The 16,181-nt window shown below is 37.6% G+C and overlaps 1 protein-coding gene across 1 annotated transcript in view; it reads left to right on the top strand.

Annotated features, from left to right (window-relative positions):
* Positions 1 to 16,181, top strand: part of Grm7 (glutamate metabotropic receptor 7) — a 787,913-nt gene that overhangs the window by 418,330 nt on the left and 353,402 nt on the right. Inside the window, exon 3 of the mRNA XM_035448802.1 lies at positions 11,450 to 11,591. Coding sequence (XP_035304693.1) covers positions 11,450 to 11,591 — 142 coding nt within the window. The remainder of the gene's footprint in view (positions 1 to 11,449; positions 11,592 to 16,181) is intronic.

Genomic DNA, 16,181 nt, shown 5'->3' with positions numbered 1-16,181 from the left:
ATCACAGTCCCTGATTCTCTTGACAGTTTCTGGCTTACAGTGTAATGGGAGCTGGGTTGACATTCATACTTCCATTTGTGGCTTGATGGTGCCAAGAGCATAGTAATGGCTCCATGAATCAAACTGTAGCCATGACTGGGGGAAAAGGCACTAACAGGGTCTCTCTCCACCTGTCTCACACTTCAAACAAAACAAAAAACAAAAACAAAAAAATACCCACTTTGAAGTGTTACCTCCAAATATGCCCTTCAAGTGACATGTAGTCATTCCTAATCAGAATGAGGCTGGAAGATAAACCCAGCTGATACATTTGCTGTGACCAAGTGCAAGCTATTCCTTGGGTAAAACTCACCACTCTAAGCAAAAATACGGATCTATTGGCAAAGCTTCCAGGGAATGGCAGTTGGCAACCATCTCCACAATGAACTTGGGCCTTTTCCTCCCAAGTTCTTCCTCTCACAGTTGTACACTATCAACTTCAGATGACCTCTTCCATACAGGCTTTGATTTCCCTAGCTAGGTATCATGTCCACTTTTAACCCATTGTTGCAGGACTTCTCTGAGGAAACATGAAGAAATACCCATTTATCTATTTGTGACAATGATGTCAGAGCAAATAAATGATTACATCCAAGTTGAGCTAGTGAGTCAGTTTATTGATGGTTTACCTATAGAAACATGAATGCCTCAAATAAAATTGCCTTAGATGGGTGACAATTCGGGAAAGGTGCATCTCTGGAGCTGCCTCCAAAACTCGAAAATAAAGTAATTGATCTCAGAGCATCATTGGCCTAGAAAGTGTTACTGCTTATGTAACTTCAGGGGGGGCACTTATATTCAATTATCTTTCTTTCCATATGTGATATACCATATATGCGGACAAGACTATATTTGGTCATTTAGCATGAATGATTGAAAGGTGAAAATCCTAGTACTAGCCTGCAATCTAAAGAGGCACTTCACTTGGAAACACCTCTGTCTCATGGGAGGGAAGGGTGTTATTGAATATATTAATAAATAAAAGTCATACAGAATGACATCTCATTTGGAGAATTATCACCCAGTCTCTCCACTCAGATCAGTGATGATCTTCATCTGCCTAGATCTGAGTCCCTGCTTAATCAGGTGAACCTTTTGCTAACATATTTTGTTTCCTGTGAAAAATCCTACAAAACTTTGCCTGAATCATTTCAGCATTTGCTAAATTGAATTGGCATGACTAAGTAACAGGCCTCATGGCTAGTAAAGGCTCTTCCTATACCAAGCTGCTGACTGTAAATTGTTTTCCTCTTCTGTGTTTAGATGGAAGAGAATCTATAATCAGTTAGGAGAGCAACAGAGGTTATTGGAAGAAGTCTGTTCTCCGGCTCCTCATGTCTCTTGCTGTTACAGATTGCTCCCTCCCAGGGAACGACAAAACCTACCAGTTTTCAGCTCCAAATGAAGACGAGATTGATTTCCAAGACTGAGATTCTCCTTATTATCTCAGTTGCTCATCTCCTCAAGTCACTGAAAACTGTCCTCTCAGTCAAAGCTGAGGAAGCAAGAATGGAGTTGTCCTGTCAATGACATGACTGTTTTTAATTTTTTATTTTGTTTTTCTTTATATCTCCTATTTTTATTTAAATTAGAAACAAGATAATTTTGCATGTCAATCCCAGTTCTCTTTACCTCCCCTCCTCACCTGACCCCCTTCCCCACTAACACCCTACCTATCTCATACTCTTTCTGCTCCCCAGGGTGGGTGAGGCCTTTCATAGTGAGTCTAAAGAGTCTGTTTTATCCTTTGGGATAGGACCTAAGCCCTCCCCCATGGGTCTAGGATCAGAGAGTATCCCTCTATGTGGAATGGGCTCCCAAAGTCCATTCCTATGATAGGGATAAGTACTGATCTACCTCAAGAGACACCATAGATTTCTGAGTCCTCCTCACTGACACCCATGATCATGGGGTCTGGATCAGTTCCATGCTGGTTTCCCAGCTATCAGTTTGGGGAACAAAGAACCCCCTTATTCAGATCAGCTGTTTCTGTGGGTTTCAACAACCTGGTCTTGACCCCTTTGCTCATCATTCCTCCTTTTCTGCAACTGGATTCCAGTTCAGTTTAGTGTTTGGCTGTGGGTGTCTGCTTCTACTTCCATCAGCTGCTGGATAAAGGCTCTAGGATGGCATATAAGATAGTCATCAATCTCATTATCAGCAGAGGGCATTTAAGGTAGCCTCTTCTCTGTTGCTTAGATTCTTGATTGGTGTCATCCTTGTAGATCTCCAGACATTTCCCTAGTGCCTGATTTCTCTTTAAACCTATAATGGCTCCCTCTATTATGGTATCTCTTATTTTGCTTTCACTTATTCTTGCCCCAACTTAACCTCCCTGCTCCCTCATGTCCTCTGTACCCCTCCTCTTCTCCCCTTCTCATTCTCCTAGCTCCCTATCTCCTCCTCACATGCTCCCAATTTGCTCAGGAGATTTTGTCCCTTTCCCCTTCTCAGGGGGACCATGTATGTCTCTCTTAGAGTCCTCCTTGTTTCCTAGCTTCTCTGGAGGTGTGGATTGTAGGCAGGTAATCCTTTGCACTATGTGTAAAATCCATATATGAGTGAGTACATACCATGTTTGTCTTTTTGTGACTGGGTTACCTTTCTCAGAAAGGTTTCTTCTAGTTCCATCCATTTGCCTTCGAATTTCAAGATTCTGCCCCTCCCCCCAGTAGTACTCCATTGTGTAAATGAACAACATTTTCTCTATCCATTCTTCAGTTGAGTGGCATCTAGGTTGCTTCCAGGTTCTGGCTATTAAAAATAATGCTGCTATGAACATAGTTGAACAGATGTCCTTGTTGTATGAATGTGCTTGTTTTGGGTATATGCCTAAGAGTGGAATTGCTGGATCTTGTGGTAGACTGATTCCCATTTTCCTAAGGAATCACCATACTGATTTCCAAAATGGCTGTGTGAGTTGTCATTCCTACCAGCAGTGGAGGGGTGTTTCCCTTTCTCCACATCCTCTCCAGCATAAACTATCATTGGTGTTTTTGATTTTAGCCATTCTGACAGGAGTAAGATGGTATTTCAGAGTTGTTTTGATTTGCATTTTCCTTAAGGCTAAGGATGTTGAACACTTTCTTATGTGTCTTTCATCCCCGTTAGATTCCTCTATTGAGAATTGTCTATTTAGTTCTGTACCCCATGTTTTAATTAGATTACCTGGTGTTTTGGAGACTAGCTTCTTGAGTTCTTTGTACATTTTGGAGATCAGCCCTTTGTCAGATGTGCGGTTGGTGAATTTTCACTTTACACATATGAGTATTCTTCTTGAATGTGTGCCTTTGTAGCCCATGTATGCAGTGCCGGTGACAACCAGAAGAGAGCAGCAGATATCCTGAGCCTGGAATTATAGACAGTTTTTGGCCATCCCATGGATGCTACGAATGAATCCAGGTCCTCAGGAAGAGCAGCCAAAGCTCTGAACTTTCCTCCAACCCTAGTGATGTGACTTTTCATTTTTAATTTTTATAATGATACTACCCAAGTCATTGTTTGTGGACACTCTCTCCCACAACATTGGGAACTCACTGGGAAATTGCAATGTTCATTGGTAAATGTTGGTAGATAAAGGAAATATTTTTCAAAAGGAACCTTCTTGGTGTTGGTATTTAGGCATTTTACTGGCTTGCTTTTGGAGTTTTCACAAGATACACCCTCAGCTGCTGCCCCTAAGAGCACCACCTGTGCCTGTTCAATATTTTCCTGTTTGAAAGTGCACTGTCTGTCTCTCCTTCCTCTCTCTTTATTTCTCCCCTTTGTTTGTTCCTCTCTCTCTCTACCTCTCTTTCCTCTTATTCCTATCCCTGGAGGCCAGTCTCCCCCCTCCCCTTTTCTCCTTTTACAATCCTGTTTCATTAATAAAAAAGCTCTCTGCTTGAACTCTGTTACATGGAGTCTTTCGCAAACTGCTTTTTTATGTTACAAGACTTGGGGCTAGAAATTTAGCTAAGCTGCTACCAGCACTTAATGCTCATTAAACTTTTATTGTTCTTGGTTTTTAATATGCATGGGTGTTTTTCCTATAAGCATGTCTGTGCTCCATGTGCATGCAGTGTCCATGAAGGCCAGAAGAGGGTGTCACATCCTCTGGAACTGATGTTACAGACAATTGTGAGCTACTATTGAGTGGGGGGGACTGCAACCAGGTACTCTGCAGTATCAACACATGCTTTTAATGGCTGAACTGTCTCTGCAGCCCATGTGTGGTTCTTGTAGTAGACTCATGTTAAGTTTCCAGAACCCAAATAAGACAGTTTGCAACCTCCTGTAACTTCAGATCAAAAAGATTCGCTGCCCTTCTTTGGCCTGCATGGTATCTATGTACATGCCATACACTTACAAACATTATGCCCACAATCATGTATATAAACTAAAAAAAATAGTAATTTTTATAAGTTAGATTCTAAAGCTCCAGCTGCCAAACAACTATTTCTTCAACTATGGCTTGCATCTGTGCAGCAGTAATATCACATGCAGCAGGCAAGGTGAGTCCCATTGGGGGAGACTTAGCCGGAAGAAAAACCAAAAATGGGGGGAAATTGCATTCAGTAGGACACCAATGTGGAGGTGAGAGTATATGCTGAGTCATCATTATGGAGAAATAGTCAAGAGCATATTGCGGGTAGGTATACCAGATCCTCTCTTTGTTGGTAGAGACCCAGGACACAGATCTCCCTTCTCATGTTGGCATATCTCTGACATAAGGCATTTCATCTGAATGCTTGAGTTGAAGTCATCTCCCCACAGCCTAAGTGAGTTTTAAGCCTTTTCCTGGAATCTGATGCAAATGAGGTGATTTTCCTTCCAGTAGGCACAAGGGATGCCTTCCAAGAGCAGATGAAAACAGCATGCTCACCTCTCTTCCTTCATGTTCCAATCTTTCTTTGTTCAAGTTTTAGCTTTATGTACTTGCTCATCCCCATTACCATGATAATAGGCCATTTTTTTCTGTTCTGTTAAGGTATTTGATTTCGCTCACCTGTGGGCAGTTCTCAGTTAAAATGGTGTGAGCTTCTCCAGGCTGTAGTCATGAAACCCTACTTATCAATTGCCCCAGTGTGTACCAATGAGCAGCAATTGAGAGTGTGGCCAGCCTCTCTGCTAATCACATACCCAAATGAAGTTTGCTGTCATTTGCTTAATCATTCAGGTATAATTGAATCCTGATAGGAAGCCAGCTTTCCTTCCAAATGCTTCTGCTTCTCTTGCAGAGAAGGTGGTAAAGTAGCCATGTCTTCTCCCCTTTACAGACCATTTCATTCCCTGCCTCTACTTAATGCCTGCCAGACATGGAAGAATCACCGCATTGAGATAGGGCTGACCATTACCCAGAGACTTTTGCCATTGCTTTTTCTCTGCACCATTGTGCACTTTGTAACAAAGCATAAATGATCCATCCCTTCCTGCTCTCTACACCACCATCCTCAGTGTTTCCTTGGGCTGAAATATTAGTACACAACATCACTGTCACCTCCCAGAGCCATATATAACTTAGGTGCGGGTACACAAATAGGTGTTTCTCTGCATCTACTTCCTTGTTGCCTGCAACTGGTTCACCCAGTGTAGTTTTCAGAGGAGCATCATCAGTATCACCTGAGAACTGAATGTTGTGACCCTGGGCATGAGGTTCCAATGGACAGATACATTCAAGCCATAGCACCCACATTTAAAGTCTAGGGTGAGTGTACACTACCCCTCCTCAAAGGAAAAGTATCAAAGATGCTGAAGGAATATGTTACAGTCACCAAGGTAGTTAATATGCATTTGGGGGGTAGGTGCTTTTCCGTAACATAAACGTTCAATTTATCATAATGTTTCCTACACAGACTCCAGCACTCATCAGTATGACCCAAAGGTAGCAGGCACTCTTGAAGTGTTCCACTAATGGCATTTTCTTTTCTGTGTTTCTTCTGTGATTTCTAATTGGGATTGTTCTGTAAGGAAGTTTCATTCATTTTTGTGCATTAACTTACTCATTCCAGCACATGAAACTGTGGGCATTTGGTTCATTGAATGATATCATATTTATTTTGTTCTCCCTAGTGATTTCACTGTGCTCATGGGAAGCTTATCCATGTTGACTCCCCTTGTCCATTTTATATTAACCTAGCATTTTTGCTCATTCATTTTTATGCTCTTCTGGCTTCTTTACATTGAATGGAAATCCAGGCTAAATCTTGGGTCTTGCTGGGTATAGTCAGTAGAGTTATCCATTTTCAAAGGGAGACACTGTTTACTCTGTTGAAAGGTTTCTCCAAACCCAAAACTCTATTGTGCACTTTCATGTGTGTGTATATGAATACAGTTCATTCTTTCCTTCTCTCTCTCTCTCTCTCTCTCTCTCTCTCTCTCTCTCTCGTCTCTTTATTGCTCTCTTTCCAAAATGAATTTCTTTCAAGGTCACGGACTATAATATGACATGGCATGGATCATGCTACCTTACTCCTTTGCTTCTGTGAAGTTATTCTACACAGAGAGTTAAGAAGTGTATAAAAATTAAAAATGAATGAACATGCTATATGAATATCAAATAGACACAGGAGTCAACATTGATAAACTTTCTGTGAGAATGAAATAAATAACTCTATCCTAGTTAGCAATTAGGAACCTGACTTCCATGATTTAGTTTATTCTACTTTGTTCAAGTCAAATAAAGAAAGCAGCTTCAGATTGAAAAACTGTGTCACAAAGAAGTTTACAAATCATAATACCAATGTCCATGCAATTCTTAGTAATAACATTTCTAATTAAAACACTACTATTCAGAGTTGACATAGGTCATCGCCTTTCCACATGTCCTCAGGTTCTTTAAACATTCATAATATAGTGCGGCTCATTGTCACACTTGGCAGGGACCCTTATACATTGTGGGTATGAGGTTGTATGCATTAAACAATATATATATATATATATATATATATATATATATATATATATATGTCTCTCACTCTATGCCCACAATGTCATATTCCATATCATAAGAACATGTCTCCACATGCCTGTCAGCATGAAGTTATTTTGTATGGTGCTGTTTCAGTGAACCTCTCCTACTCTGACAACCCCTGTATTCCACTGCCCCCTTTTTCATCTCCACTTTTCCATTTTTACACATTGTTCTATTTATAATGGTACACTGAGTACAGTCTTTAGAGTTCATTGTTTTACATATAGTTCAATGTATCTCAGTTTCATTCCTCTTGCATAAAGAAATGGCTCATGTTACCTGCTAAGAAGCATGCTGACTTGTATATTAGCCACAGTTTGGTAGCCACTTACATGTTAAAACCGACATACTTTCATTGGTAAGGATCACAAATAAAGTTATATGTGAACATCCACATTTCTGTTAAAATAAAATTTCAGTTCATGTCTTTAAAAGCTTGGGGTGAGACCTGCTTCCTCAGATAGTAACTTGTTGATGGAATTTCTGTCCCATCAGGTATCCCAGCTGTTTAGCTCCACATAAACACACAGAGGCTTATATTATTATGAACCGTTTAGCCAATGGCTCAGGCTACTTATTGGCTAGCTCTCTCTTTATAATTAACCCATTTCTATTTATCTGTGTATCTCCATGTGGTTTTTGCTTACAGAGAATGCCCAGCATCCTATCTTCCTGGTACCTACATGGCATCTCTCTAGTGCCTGCTTCCCTGCTTTTCCTATTACCAGAATTCTCCTAATGTTGTAGTCCTGCCTCTACTTCCTGCCTGGCTACTGGCCAAACAGCACTTATTCATCAACCAATAAGAGAAACATATATTCACAGCATACAGAAGCGCCTCCCCCATCAGTAACTGTGCTAACCCTACAGCATGTCAAGTCACCTACTGAAGACTGCACCATTGCTCAGAGTATTGTCCCAGTAGTGAACAGAAATTTCTGCACTCTGAATGATTTCCAGCATTTGGTTTTGGTCGAAAGTTGTTGTTATTAAACACCTCTGTGGCTGTGTGTTTGTATCTGATACTACTTTACCACTTCTGTCATGTCTGTTGTTACCTATCTTTTCAGGAGCCTAGTCTAAATGATTTTAAGTGTGAATTTGGATCCTTTTGTCCCATTTTCTTTTTTGTCTGTTAGTACATTGGTTACTTTATGCATTATTATGAATAAATGGTCATTATCAGATATGTGACTTCATCCTAGTCTCTGAGTTTGTCATGTTTTCTTAACACTGATTTTCACATAACAAATGATCTGAGTTTTTACAAAATCCAATTTATCGATTATTTTTCCTTTGTAGATTCTAGATCTTTTCTTTCATAGATCCAAAAATTGAAAAACTGGCCACTAAACTGAAAGTCATACAGTACTCACTCATTTTTTTAATGTTTTCTGGCACTGGTATATACTCTGGTCCAACCTCCATGTAGAGTAAATTTTTATGAAGAGTATTAGATAGCTGTTGACTACAAGATATTAGATAGTATTAGATAGCTGTTGTTCTACATATGCATAGCCAATATTTGCTCCAATTGTTGAAGACTGACCTTTCTTCTTTTAATGTCTTTTTGCATCTTTGTGGATGGTTTGCTGATGCAGATATATATATATATTATATATATATATATATATATATATATATATGTGTGTGTGTGTGTGTGTGTGTGTGTGGTGTGTGTGTGTGTGTGTGTGTGTTTTCCCCAGTCACATATTTATCATTTTATAAGTTCTATCTTGTCTTGATACTGTAACTTCATATTAAGTCTTAAACTTGGACAACATGAATCTTTAATTTCTCTTCTTACAATTGTTTTGCCTATTCTATTTAGTTTACCTTTCTGTATAAATGCAGAATGAGGTTTTGACTGACATTTTATTACACATGTAGATGAAAAAATAGAGAACTTATCCAAATTTTAAAATCCATTCAATTATCCCATTATAGTTTTTTGATATAAGTCCTGAACATATTTCATGGTGTCAGTGTTATATTTTTATGGTGTTATTAATGACAGTGTTTATAATTTAATAATAATGTGTTTCTTGCTGCTGTGTACATACGATTGATTTTATATACAGACTTTCCATCTTTAGCTTGATTCAGCCACTTAATGGTTTTGGTGGTGTTTAATTGTTATTTGGGGGCATGGGTGTTTTATAAACAATATCACATCTTACAAACAGACAACTTTATTTTTCCTTCACATCTTTCTTTCTTTGCCATTTTTGGGGGCTTCAGGGCAAGGATTCTGATACGTTGTTACAGAACAGAAAACAATTTCTCCTGGTTGTAGTCTCCTATTCTTGCTGAGCTTTCTGTAGGTGTCTGTCATTAGGCTAGTAGGATTATCTTCTAACCCTAGTTTATGGTTTTTTGTATCTGCTTATTGAATTTTATTATATACATTTTGTGCATGTCTTGAGCAGGCTGATTGAATTTTCTTAATTTAACAATATGGGATGATTCTCAGATAATACAATAAGATTTCATTCCTTGGATAAAACCCACTCAATGGAGACCCATAATAATTTTTTCATTCTTTTTAGAACTTCAACTATAGTCACTTGTTAGCTGCCACATTATAATTCTTATGTTTCTGTGGTTTGTTAATTTTTTAAAATACATTTTTCTTTGAAAATTTTATACATGTATACAATGTATTTCTGTTACATCCCCTCACCAGTTCTTGCCTCCCTCCAACTTTCTCTTCATTTCTTCATCTCCATCTCTGGATCTGTTAATGATTTAATGTTTTGTTATACATAGGTTTCAAGAGCGATTTCCTCTAAAATATTTGTATACTTCTTATTTTTTTAAACTGTGGCATTTTAAACTTGTGTTATATACATATCTTTTTTTAAGCTAGACTTCACAAAGAATTTTATATATATTCAAGAAACCAATTTGAAATACAGAATCTGCAGACCCAATTAAAAAAAAAAAAACTTGATTACTGTGACTCTTTGAGAGCAGTTTGCACATGTTTTCATCTAACTACTATTTCAGCTATTATCTGTTAATTTTTGTACTGTAATTTTATTTTAAGTCTTCTCAAAGTATTTAATTTCTTTGGACACTTTTCTATTTGTCCCAGGGGTAAATTCGATGAGTCTGTTGTTAAACTTTTAAATACTTAGATCTTCCTATGATTTTCTTATTGATTTCTACTGTAAGATCTGAGATGATACTTTGTATGATTTCTGCGATCTTTCATTTCCTTTTTCTTTAAAGCCAGAATATGGTTCCTCTTAATGATCCTTTCAGTTGCACTTGATTGGAATGTCTGCTCTTGTTGTACATATGGTTCTAGAAATTCAGGGAGGTTGATTCACCTGATTACAACATTGTAGGCTATCTGTACATTGATGAGTGTCACAGGTATTTTCTTGAGTGCTGAACTTGGAAAGCTGGTTTGCAAAGCACTAATAGCAACTGAGATTAAGGTCTTAATTTGGGATCAGGTTTTATGCTTTTCTGTGTTTGGGAAAGCCTATTTATATCCACACATGCCAATGTTCAAGATGTAAGAAAGTCCATTTTTGATGTCTCCCTGGTGCATGACAGGAGAAACAAGGTGTTTATCTAATTCCCACTTTAAGTGTTCTACTCCTGGCATTGTCTTCATGATTTTTTTCCTATAAATATCCTCTACTTCTTTTATCTTAACTGGACTGTTTGATTGTACATCTTGTAAAATACAGGGGTGATGACTAAGCAAGAGTTGGAATAAGATGAAGTCCATCAATTGTTCAGTAAACTGTCCCTGCCCCCATTTCTCCTCAAGGCATTCATTCAAATCGATTGGTATCATGAAGATTCTGAGAAGCATGGAGTTCAAAATCTATTTAATCTTCCTGTTCTATAGCAGGGGAATACTAGCTATTAATATATTACATGATTTCTGGAAAGGTAACATGGAATAATTGAAACGAATTTTCAGTGGTTTGGCTGATCATACCTGATCTATAAAACTATGTTTGTAATAGTCCGTGGGTATACTTGTTGGTTACTTTGCTTTTCATTTTATTTCTTTGTAGGTGATCTTTAAAATCTGAGAGTCATGTGTTGTTGGGGAAAAGAACTGTCTTGGAATTCAAACTCTTAGGCATAAACATGAAAACCAGTTGCTTAAGTGTCTATTTTCAATGTAACATATAACATGCATTGTAAAGACCTTCATCTACATTCTTTGTCTGCCACTCTTTATCCACTTCCTGAAAGTTAATACCCCTAGCTTTCCTGGGATGTACTAGTATTCAAAATGCATTACAAAGAGTGAGGCTGTGCTTTACTGCATGGTTTGTAAGACTAGTTCAAGAACTAGCATGATATTTTATGTCTTCCTGAAGCATAAGCATCCTTAAGAAAGTTCTGAGACCCCTGCCACTATCTTCCCTGTTCTTTTGCTACCTCCACTGGGACTTTATTGACACTCTGCTTTCTTTTCTTGAACAGGTGGGCTCTGCATTGCCCAGTCCGTGAGAATTCCCCAAGAGCGCAAAGACAGGACCATTGACTTTGATAGAATTATCAAACAGCTCTTGGACACCCCCAACTCCAGGGCCGTCGTGATTTTTGCCAACGATGAGGATATAAAGTAAGGATGACTGGTGAACCTCGTTCCTATGCATGTCACAACTTTAGGAGGCAGAATGATGAGGATGCTTGCAAGGAGAAGAGAAATAAAACTCAGATTAGAGCTGTAATTATAAGGTGGTATATTCTTTCATGCTTTCTCAGAATTAAAAGCCAGAACACAGTTGTTGGCCATCCACATTCTGCACCCACGTAATACTTACTCCTTTCTGCATTGATTTCCTGCACACCCAACTTGTCATTTTAACTGCCCCCTGGCCTAGCTCCTTGCATTTATAGCCATACCATGCAGAGCCATCCTTGGAATCTCTTCTAGAATGTAAGTGCCCCCTGCTTCCTTTTCTGAACGCTGTAACTCAGTCCAGAATCTTTATTTTTGTCATTTTAAAAATAAGTGGTAATTTGGGCTTGGCTTCAAAGGCTACATTTTTTTCTAACATTGTCCAAACCTCCAAATAAAATGTCTTGCACCCTGTACTGGAGCTAACATTCTCCCTTGTGGGTAGCAGGGCTCCTGGCTTGTCAGTCTCTGATGTGTTATTCTGGAAACATTCTGTACCATGATCCTGATCCATTTTTAAGTACCCTTTAGGTGTACTGCATGCTTCTGCTCTTGACCCAGCATGCCTTAGCATTTCATAACAGAGGGCCTTGCGTATCAGTGTTGTGTGGATCTGTGAAGTTTTTTAATCTATATTTATAATTTTATTTTACCTGAGAACTGCAGTTTACCTAGCTTCTCCCTTGTGGATTGACAATTACATTTTTCATTACAGAATTCCACAGTTATAAAAAATAACATAATATCAAACTTCCTGTAAGAATGTGTGTGTTGAACTATAAATACAGATATACATACTATGTAGTATACTATACAATATGTAACTACATCAGACTAATATATTCACAATGAACATAGAATTTTACATGTCCTTTTTTGAATTCAATCATAGATTCATTAGCTTTTATGTTCTATGTGTTTAAATTGTCAGATTTTATAATGTAGATTCTAGGAAGATTTGACTTTTCCCTAAAAGGGCCATCAATACAATCATCTAGAAATGTGACAGTTTATACTTTCCTGATGTGGCAGAGTTATGTTTTAAATCATTACCTTGCATTTTAAAATTCTGTGTCATTCAATTTGAAGGTGAATTATTTTTACTCAGTAAAATTGAAGGGTTCAGACCATGATAATATCTTCCTTGGCATTTTCCAAGGTCATTTTCAGAAGCCCTTCCTTCCTTCTTACTGCGCCATATGTCCTCCCCCAAAGCCCCGAATCTCTCCAGCATTCCAGTATGAAGGCCTTGACCACAAGTGAGGGAATAGGACTATTACATGGAAAATGGAATTTGAGAATATTTTCACAACATAGATCATCACTCTCTCTCCTTGAAAAGGCATCTTCCCTTAGCTCCCATTTTCTTTGCATCTCAGTTCTCCCATGAGTTAAATGAAAGTCTTCTAAAGCTGTCCTATGAGAGAGCTTCCTGGTCTAACTTCTCTCTAAACACTCAATGTTGTACACACTGCTAGCCAGGAGACTGTTTCTGTTTCATTCTTCCTAAATCTTTTCATTGTTTCTGGTGCATTTCAAGGAAGATTTCTCTGACCAGAGTATTTCTGGAAAATTCTTCTCATAATAATTTAATTGTTTAACTTATGCCAGTGGCATCATCTATCGTTGCCATTGCTGTTGTTGAATGGTTCACATAAGTGTGTTGCCTGTTGTCTCTAGCCATCATTGGCCCAGATGACTTTTGAATGGTGTTTTCATCCTTACTACCAGTACTAATATTAAGAAAATATGTGGTGCTCAAACAATGCCATTGAATGAATGAAATTCTGAGTCTAACACTCGTGCTTGTGCTGAATGATTGGAATTTTTGTGAATTTGCTTGTTCTCCCCCCCCCTTCTCTCTCCCTTCCTCTCCAAATGCAGGGTTTTAATTTATAACGCAAGTTGGCCTCTAACTCATGATGCTCCTGCCTCTTCCTCTAATTGCTAGGATTGCAGGTACAGGACTAAAGTAGGATTAAGCCTCGGTTCAAGATTTATCATTTTAGACCTTACATATACTACATTTGTAGTTGTCAACATTAATGTTTTGATCCAAACCTACCAGCATTTTCTGGGTGCTTCTTCCACTTGTCTTCTTCTCATGGCAGAACTTTCCTGAACTCCATCTTTATCTATTTCAAGTTTTTTTTTTCACATATGCCCTTCTCTGGAACAATGTTTTGGATAATGGTAAAATACATTATTTCTCTCCTAGCACAATGCTGTTTGTGTCACTCTTGGGTTGTCTTATTCCTCTTTGTGTTTTAGTTACTTGTGAGGTTTTGTTTTCATCATATTGGTCTTTTGGGCTCTGCTTTTCCCCTGATGTTGTTAATATCCTTGTCAACCATTTTATAAGTCTTTTCTTGCCTACATTATGCATTTACTAATATGTGATACATTAGTAATGTATGGCTATGTTGAGTTTTTAAAATGACAGTTTTGTGATTAAATTATAATACTTTTGTCCTGCATAAAGTATGCATATTTTTATAATGGAGCTACTTTCTTTAGTGAATATTATTCTGTGTTGCAATATATGTGTTAGCCTATTGGTTTCTGAGCACAGTGATAAAGAGTATGCTTCACATGTTTCTTCTAGAATGTGATAAAGGCAGAACCATCTGAAGATTACAAAATCCCCACAATGTTTCAAAACTATACATTGGAGATGGAGAATTTTGACATTTCCTGCAACATTAACTTCAAACACTTAGAGAACAGGCAAAGGATGGCATTAATGTATCAATTTTGAAGGGATGCTAAATGCTGAATCAGTCATGGGTATTGGTAATTTGGATAAAGGAAGAACAAAATCTGTCTTCAAAAATAGAACTCTGCACATAAAAGTAAAATGAGAAAGGGAGAAGAGGAGGGGTGAGGAGGACTTGAGGGAGCAGAAACTACATATCTCACTCATAATCAGGAACCAGTGACTATGTTGTTAACACCTGCCCCCCCTTGTTTTCTCTCTGCTCATGACTTCTTCACAAAAGACTTTTATTCTACTTTGTAGTAATATGCCCCCTTCCTATTGCTACAGCATATTCTTGAATAACTTATTTTAAAAGAGTTAACTGAGGGAAAACTATTTCAGGGATGGAGAGATGGCTCGGTGTTTAAGGGCACTTATTTCTCCTGCAGAGGACCAGGTGTGCATATCACACAGCTCACAGCTGTTTGTAACCAGGAGATCTGACACAATCTTCTGGCCTCTGAGGGCATCTGCATACATGTGGTGGACTTAAACACTCATAAAGATATACATATTAATAAAATGAATATAACATTCTTATGAAAAAACTTGTTTGTGTATTCTGATTCCTATAATTAATAGTTGGCATGGTGACATTATGTCTCATATCTATTCAAACAATATTTGCCCCAGAAGTGATTTAGTAAACAGTGTCATTTACTTATGAGTTGGAAAACTCTTAATTTGTATGACATGAGACAGTGTAACCTTACAGTGGGGAGGAAATCAAAAATACTACTGGGCCTATGTGAAAATCATCTTTGCATTAGGTTTCTTTATGTGTTAAATATTATAATTCTGAATTAAAAGATTTTCTCAGACTTTTCCTTATTGCATCATTATTTTCATATTTGATTACTTCATCTTTTCAGAAATTAAGCGGATCTCTCTGTTTTTATTTTTCTGAGTTCCTCTCAGCTTTTATAGGATATTTTCATTATTTCCAAAGTTAGTATTTTGGACCGTTTTGTTCCTCTGTTTTTACAAAAGTTTACCTTTTTTAATTCACAAAATCATCCTCTCAGCTTATCAGTTAATTGGTAACTAGATAATAAAGTGTAAAATGATCTCTGGAAATGTCTTATTAACAATAGTTAAAACCTACTGTTTAAAAAAGTCTTACTTTTTCTATACATTTGTTCAGGAAATATTGTATATAGTCTTATACTTATTTTAGCATTCTTATTTTTTTAGCTTTTAGTTTAGTTTTCTTAGCTTTCTTTTCTCAAAAGTAACAGCAATTTTTCACTTCAATATACAAGTTCTTGTTTATATTCTTAGTTTTTCACATATTTTGCTGTTGGTTATCTTTATATACCTTAACTAAATGAACTTGTTATTTTGTGCTTTCTCCTGTTTCATTTCTTCCACACTCTACACTTGCGACCATCTCATTGTTATTCTTTTCTCTTTTTCACTGGGATCTTGTGTACTTGTGAAGACTTGGGTAGACAGTTACCAGCTATAGACTTGTGTTTATCAACTGATGGGAGGCTCAACAGCTATAGAAGTGGCTATTGTATTAACTGATTACTTCCTATAAAAATTGTAGTTCTTTTTGGATGAGGTAGATAAAAATCCAGAATAATTTTTCCTTCTAATACTTTTTTTTAAGTAGCTATTTAGTCACTTTGAGTTCTCTTGCCTTTCGGTACTTAATACACAGGTACATATCCATTCATTCCTTCTTCTTTCCTTGCATCACACAGCAATTTCTCCTTTGACTTTTGTTGGGTGCTCACACTATTAGAGAACAATTTCTTATGATTTTA

The sequence above is a fragment of the Cricetulus griseus genome, chromosome 8 (genome assembly GCF_003668045.3).
Source record: "Cricetulus griseus strain 17A/GY chromosome 8, alternate assembly CriGri-PICRH-1.0, whole genome shotgun sequence".
In the NCBI taxonomy this organism is placed as follows: Eukaryota; Metazoa; Chordata; class Mammalia; order Rodentia; family Cricetidae; genus Cricetulus; species Cricetulus griseus.
This window is presented reverse-complemented; position numbering and strand designations above follow the sequence as displayed.